The sequence below is a fragment of the Esox lucius genome, chromosome 18 (genome assembly GCF_011004845.1).
Source record: "Esox lucius isolate fEsoLuc1 chromosome 18, fEsoLuc1.pri, whole genome shotgun sequence".
NCBI classification, from domain to species: Eukaryota; Metazoa; Chordata; class Actinopteri; order Esociformes; family Esocidae; genus Esox; species Esox lucius.
This window is the reverse complement of record NC_047586.1, coordinates 3,412,128-3,420,994: the sequence shown is the minus strand read 5'-3', so window position 1 is coordinate 3,420,994 and position 8,867 is coordinate 3,412,128. Positions and strand designations below refer to the sequence as shown.

General features: G+C 41.7%; 1 protein-coding gene across 1 annotated transcript; it reads right to left on the bottom strand.

Moving 5' to 3' along the window:
• Nucleotides 1-2,281: 2,281 nt before the first annotated feature.
• Nucleotides 2,282-8,110, bottom strand: LOC105024882 (ras-related protein Rab-19). The gene is made up of 3 exons (XM_010895145.3): nt 7,276-8,110; nt 3,320-3,503; nt 2,282-3,202 (listed from the first exon to the last, which is right to left on the bottom strand). Exons 1-3 carry the CDS (start codon nt 7,477-7,479, stop codon nt 2,928-2,930), a joined length of 663 nt encoding a protein of 220 aa, XP_010893447.1. The 5' UTR covers nt 7,480-8,110; the 3' UTR covers nt 2,282-2,927.
• Nucleotides 8,111-8,867: the final 757 nt, after the last annotated feature.

The window sequence follows — 8,867 nt, the reverse complement described above, 5'->3', positions numbered from 1 at the left end:
CAAGAGAGAGAAAGAATAAACAGGCTGATCTGATTGGTTAATAGGACAATTAGCGAGAGAGAGAGAAAGAACGAACAGGCAGTGCGGTCGTTTTTTTCTTTCACTTTTGACTAATCAGTTAAAGTGAGCTCCAGAAAATATCTGATGTGGATGGTCAAAAGGACAACTAGCTGAAATAAGATCAGAACTAAGGCAACTTGGGTGTTGTATGAATGAATGTATGAATGCTGTGTCAAAACAGGGCAGAAAAGAAGCTAAAGTTGTCTAGGATTCCGAACACCACCGGGCACTAAATCCCAAATTGAGCTTGCCTGGTCAGAACCGAGCTGAACTTGGCCATCACTGTAGAAGAAAAAAAATTATGGTTCTAGGTTGAACTATTTTGGGTCCCAGCGCTCTATGTGTAACCCCAAACGGTTAAACTTGTACCCCAAAAAGCGTAAAGTGGTCTCCTGGAACCCAAAACGATGAACGCTGCAGGGACATCCAGTGAAACTTCCTGCAACCCTTTATTTAGAGAGTGTGTAACTCTTAAAGATGTGTGCACGCGTGCACGTGCGTGCTGTGGAAGTGCTTTCCAAATTGGGCTGTAGGACTGCATTGCAAAAAAAACAACCACTTTTATTTAGAAATACATTGTTGGAGAAAATAAACTCATGCATTTAAAATACTGAGTTACACAATCTAAAAATAAGAATTGGGGAAGAAAGTGGGACTTGTGTTCCTTGCCAAACATTACAGTTTGCTTGATGGGCATAGTTAAAACAATACTAAACACTAGCGGCCCAGACTTTAGGAATGTTAATTCTGGAAGCAACACATCTACTTTACCATACAAACAGGTCTGTTTGATTCATTAATTAAGAGGAAATTAAAAGAAAAGTAAACGAATCATGATAAATATCAGAAAACTGAGCTAGATGTTATGACAATGCATTTATTGTGGATAAAAACTGTTATGGACTCCTGAACTACAGCTCCTTCCAAAACATATCCTCCCAACAAACATACTTGATCCAAATTGTTTTGCAAAAACATTTTTGATTTGTTACACATGAAGGTTGTGGTGAATCCAACAACAGTGGTTTGGAACCGGACGAAGCATCTTTCAGAGAACAATGCATTCTCACAGATTTGCCCAGGGGACCTCTGAGACTAGATCTATACCAATGTTGGACTCAAGGTGAAGAACCAGGACATTCCCACGCTTCAAAATTGCATCATCCCCCTGGCAATATTCCAATCTGCAGTCTGCTCTTTTTCCGTGTTGCAAAAACCCACGTCGCCAGAGAAGCTGTTGTTTTTGTGATTATATACAATCCATTATAGCTCCAACTACATTTCGGTCTCCTGTCTATTATGTATTCCACTGTGGGGAAGCCTCCAGAACTCCGGTTGATTTTGTTCATGGCAGACCTTGACGACGTTCCGCTGTCTGCAAACCGTAGCTTTAATCCCTGGGTTCTCCAAACCAGAGGTTCCCAACCCTTTTCAGTTAATGTTCCACGAACTGAACTTTGCTCAGGTGAATTTCACCAGTGATGCTATGTTCTCCTGTGTCTTCTCAGATGCCCCATGCAGGGATAGGGTCTATACCCCCGGTTGGGAACCATTGCCACTAAAGTCAAGTTAAAAGGAGAGCCAGCAGAAAACTGTTCAGGGTTCTTGCCATCTTCCATTTAGGATTTCGGGCAATAAAAAGACTCTTATCTTTGGCCAACTTTAGGGCAAACAACCAAAGCATTTTGGCAAAGTGTTTAACAACAAAAGACAGACTCACAATCAACCCGATAATTATACAAGTCTTTCCGGGACTGATTTGAAAATATATTAGCCCTATCAGATGATTTGCAAGCTAAACAATGCTTTCAGGAAACTCCAAACAGACCGTGGAATTTTGGGTGACTAGCCGCTACACAGATGAAGGTGGAAAATGTTACCTCATCAGGTTTTGCTACAACGTCGCACCTGCTCCAGAATCATAGGGCTTCACACGGTATCACCACAAAGCTATTTGCATTTTCCAAACTCACATTTTGTCCAGATGCTGCTGTTCTCTTTGTTGAGAGAAGGAGTATTATGTAATAAAAACAGAAATGTCTGGCAAGTGCATAACATTTCAACAAAATGTCCATATTTGGATGACTGGCTCTATAGCAACAAGTTTTATGTCATAGAAGCTCTATGGTAGAAAAACTGCTAGATCAACCATGGATTTGTTAAAACTCTGGGACCAGCTTCTTTTAAACGCTCCCAATCTAGAGTTAACTTTTTCGACATGCGAAATTACAGAGAAATTACATGAATAGAACATGAGTCTCCATTCAAGTCATTCTATTTCTATCCATTTAATGTTTTATCCAATTAGAGGAATACAGACAAACTTGAAAAAAATCACTTCTTTCCCTCTTGTTCTGATGCAGTGAAGTGGATAAGTGAAGATGTAATGACCTCTAGTGGTACCCTGAGAGAATTACACACAGTCGTTTTTTCCCCCCATTAGTGATACAGTTCAGCTCAACATTGGGCACCAGTCACCCATCCCAAATCAGTTACTATACATTCTCATGGATTACCTAAAAAAAATGTATAACCTAAACATCACATTTCTTTGCCAACATTAAACATAAATCATCTGAAAGTGTCAGGAATATGTTGCTGGCATGCGCAGATGCAGCAAAACAACGCAAAATTCCACTTCCTGGAACCGTCATGGTGTCTCACGGTCGCAGCATCTAAGGTCCAAGTTTCATATAAAGGCAGCATCCTCCAATGCAGGGGGTCTGCTGCTCCAGTCATGCTTCAGACGACCTGGTGTTGGTCACGGTCGTGGACCCAAGGAAGAATTGCTACTGCTTGGACAGTCATGGGTCCCCTTATGTCCACTGTCCAGCCATCATCCCAAAATCGCTCAACGCTCTTCTGCGTCAGCAGCACTTCTTGTCCGCAATCCTCTCGGGCGAGTTGATCGGCCGCGAGTTGGATCGGAGAAGGACACGCGGCGAATCGCTCGGGGCCCGCTGTTGAACGTCCATGCCGTTGCGCGCTAGAAGCTCGCGGGCCATCATCATGAAGGCGTCGTCCACATTCTGGTTCTCCTTGGCAGAGGTCTCCAGCGCGGCCAGGATCCCCCTCTCCTCCGCCATGCTGCACGCTTCCTGGAACAGCACCCGGCGCTCTGATTCCATGTCACTCTTGTTACCTGGGGGGGGGGGGGTAACAATTTAATTTTATATGAAATTTTAAGAGTTTTTGTTATAGACGTCTTTTCTGGCTAGGCTGATGCTATGTAATCAAGGGCCGTTTCTGGCTAACTCACCTATTAGACAGAGCACGACATTGGCCGCCCCATACAGCTCCACCTCCCGGATCCAGTGGGGAACGGATTCAAAGGTCGAGCGGCGTGTGATGTCATATGCGATCATGGCCCCGTGAGCGCTGCGGTAGTAACTCTGAGTGATGGTTCGGAAACGCTCCTGTCCTGCCGTGTCCCACACCTGCATCTGTGAGAAACATTCAGGTCTATAGACTGAAACAGACTGAAATAGTTGAAGCGTCATAAAACCTAGCGGCAAACTATGATACTGGTTATTGTCATCATTCCCCGTGTTTTTTTCCATCAGGAATTTTACAATAATTTGAAATAAGGTCGTTTTTTTAAGGCCCACCCCACCTTGGCGTTTTCATGTGTGTTCATCTCGTCAAGAAAAATAGGCGTTAATAAACGTATTTGCTTCTGTTATATCCTACATTATTTTTAGCCAATATTGGTAAAAGTAAACTTGTCCTGTAGTTATTTACACACATCCAAATGGCAAGGTGGTGTGAGCCTACACAAAACACAGACCTTATTTGCAGTGGATCTAAATATCACCTATGGAAGAAATTAATGGTGTCAGAATGCAAAGATCTACCTTTCCATTTTTGTCGCAAAGTTTTATGTGGATTATGAGTCATAACGATTGGTAACGACAAAACGATCTGAACATCAACTCGGTCTCGGTAGCGGTACCTATCTGTATTTATTGTCATCTATTGTGTATTCATTCTTTGTGTTAAGATTTTTCTATTGTTCACCTATTCTATAAGACCATAAGTGAGCGCTTCACCGTCAATCCGCCCAGTTGTTGTTCAAGAAGCACGTGACCAAAACAACTTGGTATTGGCGGGTGTGGGAGTATTGCATTCCGAGGTGGAATGACGGGGACACCATTGAAAGCCCACCAGGTGTTGATGTAACTGCCTGAAAAACGCTGTAACAGGACACTTCAAATACTAACCCCCAAAGAGTTTCAATTCCTATTGGTGCCTCTAAACAGCCTCCCCACCTGCTCCCCTGGCCATGTTAACATAGCAACATCTGCCACAGCAACCTAAAACACCTGGAACGAAAGTTCATCATTTTACCTGCACATCCCACATAGTCTTTAGTTCATTATTATTATTATTATTATTATTATTATTACAGTACATTTCTCATCCTAGTATGTAATTCATTTATTATTACAGCACATCCCATCCTAGTCTAATTTATTTATTATTATTATTACAGTACATCTCATCTTGGTCTGTAATTAATGTATTATTCTAGTCTGTAATTCATTTATTATTATCGATGCAGTACAGCTCATCTTAGTCTGTAGTTAATATATTATTCTAGTCTCTAATTCATTTATTATTATTATTACTGCACATCTCATCTTAGTCTGTAATTAATGTATTATTCTAGTCTGTAATTCATTTATTATTATTATTATTACAGTACATCTCATCTTGGTCTGTAATTAATGTATTATTCTAGTCTGTAATTCATTTATTATTATCGTTGCAGTACAGCTCATCTTAGTCTGTAATTAATATATTATTCTAGTCTCTAATTCATTTATTATTATTATTACTGCACATCTCATCTTAGTCTGTAATTAATGTATTATTCTAATCTGTAATTCATTTATTATTATTATTACAGTACATCTCATCTTAGTCTGTAATTAATGTATTATTCTAGTCTGTAATTCATTTATTATTATTATTATTACAGTACATCTCATCTTTGTCTGTAATTAATGTATTATTCTAGTCTGTAATTCATTTTTTATTATTACAGTACATCTCATCTTAGTCTGTAATTAATGTATTATTCTAGTCTGTAATTCATTTATTATTATTATTACTGTACATCTTAGTCTGTAATTAATGTATTATTCTAGACTGTAAATCATTTATTTTGATTATTATTACAGTAAATCTCTCATCCTAGTCTGTAATTCATTTTGTACATACATGCACATATCCCTTTTTCACTCAGTCATCTCACCCAGTCGCACAGTTGGAACACAAGGCTAACATAACATGTTGGATACAAAACAAAGGCCCCGGCCCTGGCTTAATATCTCTGTGCAGTTAATTTCATTCAGCAGCCTGGGGGAAGGTTAAGATGAACTGATGCACAGTGGGGGACGTTCCACAGAACGGAGGGTTCCTGTGTTGAACAATGACACACCTCACAGACTGGAAAAGAAAATACACTGACCAACTCAGCCTGAAGGAAAAGCACTGGCATTGTCACGCAGTAAAGAGAGAAACAAAAGACAACTCTTTGATACAGCCATGCTTCTAACAGTAAACAGTACAGCCTCAATACATGCAGTTTACAGTGACCTTGTTTTCATTCTGAGGTAACAGTTGTGAAACCAAACCTTCCATGTGGAGTTCAGCAGGCTTAACTAGTAGATCAACAATGACAGTGTTGTTATAATGAATTTTTTGCATAAGGGCTGAAGTCTGGTTGGTTGAGACATCAATGCCCTCTACCTAGGGTGTCTACAAACTAAATGTAAACCTTGTCCTTATAAGTGCACTTCATTTGAGAAGTCAATATAGACTTGGGTCAAGAATAACACACTATAATGCACAATGGTGCCATTTGGGACACAAGTAGATTGACATCAATTGTGAAGAAATGAATTCCTTCCTGAGTCCAAGTTCAGTTGGTTGACAGAACCCAGTCAAGAATGCTGAAGTTTCATGTTCTTGGGCACCGTAGCAACGAGTGTCTCTATGAGGATTTTTTCATATGATGCCAGATTTGCTTCAGAGATAAAAAAAAAAAAAAGAAAAAGAAAATGGCAGTTGTTGCACATCACCTTCCAAGGTAACCTGGGACACATTTTGGACCTTTACTCTTCAAAGAAACAGGGCTCCTTAGAGAACCTCTAGCTTAACGTGTATTGGAGTGGAATGAGCGCTGACTGGTGCTGTAGGTCCTTCCAGCTACATAAACAGAGTCAGGAAGTAAAAAGACATCCCACTGGCACCAAAACAAGTCTAAAAACAACAGAATTTGCACTTTTTCAGAAAGCGCCATGTTAGTTACCAGGTAAACTACCAGTGAGTTTACATATGCCATCCATGGTTGGTGATCTGCACAAAGCCCTGCGGTGTTGTGAGTTCGATTTTCACGCGGCAGCCAGCAGGGAATTCTCTGCAAAATGTCTGCCTTCACTACATACAGCCATGCCACATGTAGAAGGGTGTGTGTGACAAATGACTACAAATGTGCCACGTCTTTTGTCTGTTGTTTGGGAAAGGGCATACCACGCATAGCCCACGTCTCAGTTGTCTGGCAGGTTTTTGGAACGACACAGAGGGCAGGGGAGTTGAAGTGCCCTCAGGCTTTGAAATAGTTTAGGTGTTGAACCCTTCACAGAGAGTATTGATGCTTCTTCAAGCATTACAGCTAGGTCCACCTCACTGCGTACACAAGGCTTAAGCTAAGTTACAAGCTAGCGTTCTCTCATTGTGCTCAGAAGCAAAGGGAGTATTGTGTTTCTCCCTCAGCCACCCACCCTCCAGATGACTGCACACGGAGAAGTTTATGTTGGGAGTTGGAGGCGGGACGAAGTAGAGGACAGGAGAACGAGAAAGCCCGGTCCCGTGTTTGAACTGCCAGTCAAACCTGTTTTCAGCGTCAGAAACGATGCATGTACTTGGCATGGTTTCAAGATCCGAGAGGTAGAGGCAGATAACAATCACAACGGTTTAAAGTTCACTTTGCATCAACCCCAAAAAACGGAAGTGGTCAAGCTGACCTTTACCTTAGCGGAGGGCAACAATTTGTTTGTCAGCAGTGTTTATTTTCAATAGTGCATCACAGATTGCCTGTGGAACCTCAAACCTTCAACACGCTACCAATGATATCGCCGCTGAATGGTTCAGTCAGGCCGGCCGTATAATTCACCATTTCCTCAAGCGTTTTAAGGCTGACTTCCTTACCTTGATTTTCTTTCCCTCGATGTCCAGTGTTCGCACTGTGAAGTCCACTCCTATAGTGTTCTGTTGCTTCTCGGAGAACTGTCCCGACTTGAAACTCTGAACCACACAAGTCTTTCCCACGTTGGAGTCTCCGATCAGGATGATTTTGAACAGGAAGTCAAAGGAATCATCCGGCTGCTCCCTTCCTGCTGTCGGTGGCTGCATGGTGAGCTGCAGGTAGTGTGATAACTACAGTGCAGCTGCGTCACAACAGTGTTGTGACTGTGTTGTTAAGTTCACCTGAAGATGTCCTAATGTGTTTTATTAGACTATTATCAGAGAAGTCATAAGGTCGGGGCTGTCCTTGATGTCCTGACGCTATGGGACTTCTTTCACGCGCAGCTGCTTCAGTGTTCACAGGACAGATCAGAGCACAGGTGAGGGAAATACCATTCATTGGCTGATCAGGTTTAACAGGATCTCCACACGGGTAAATTACCACTTGAGTTGACTGGTGTTGTCCAGGCTGTTCCCTCCAGTCAGTCTCTCCACATCCAGCCAGTGAGAACAACGACAACTCCGTCCTTCAGAAACACCCTATCAGCTCAGGCTGGCCTCCTTTTCAGGTGTTTCCCCCGGTTTATCGCCAATGGCAACGGAGTGCTCCTCCCGATTACACAGTAGAGATTGTCTCTCTGTAACACAGCTAGAACAGCTGGCTTCCTTCTTCTGTTGTTGGTGGAGGCAACTTTCTCTTAACCCACCTGTTGCTTTCATGGCATCGTTAAGCTTTTTCAATCTCTCCCTCTCTCTTTTGCTTCAGCCCACCTCTAATCTGTCCAACTGCATGGACAAAAACCAGTTCACTCCTTCCTAGGTATTTGTCCACTAGTGACTCCTCCCCCTCCACCTGTTGTTTTCTGGGAAGCGCAGTCTTTCAGTTCTCAAAAACATTTATCCCCTGGGGACATTTGTCTTAAAACCCAAATATAACCAAATGTTATATACATATTAAACAAATTATTTATCATCATGATTGCTTTCATTTGTGATTATAATATAATTTTTGGCTTTTTTAAGATCAGTTCTATCCTTTCTGCTGGAACTCTCCTATTCTGACCATGAGCATCTAACATAACGTTCAAAACAAAACAGTCTCCATGGCAACACATCTTGGGTTTGCTGATTGGTGGAGCGACGTCAGCTGTGTGTGCAGATGCATGGAGACAGTCACATCAGAGACTGTCTCCATGAAAGCTGAGTAGCTCCAGCAAAAATAAAAAGGGCTCAGTGAAAGAAATCTCAAAAGAGACAAAAAGAATACTTAATGTTAGAGGAAGATTTCATTCAGAAGAAAAGGGAACATATGGGTGGAAAAAGAGGACGGATGAGAACGAAAAACTGAGGCTTGCAGTAGAACTTGCAACACAAGAAAGGGGAAGTTGCGATCAACTGAGGTTTATGATCCACAAAGAGCCTGAGAGAATCAGGTCAGACTGGAAGACAGACAAGGAAGAACTGAGAGCAAACGTGAAGCTGCCAAAGATGGAGAAGAAAACACATCTGAAGTTAGAAAGGGGAAATAAGTAAAAAAAACAGAGAGAGGGAAAAAA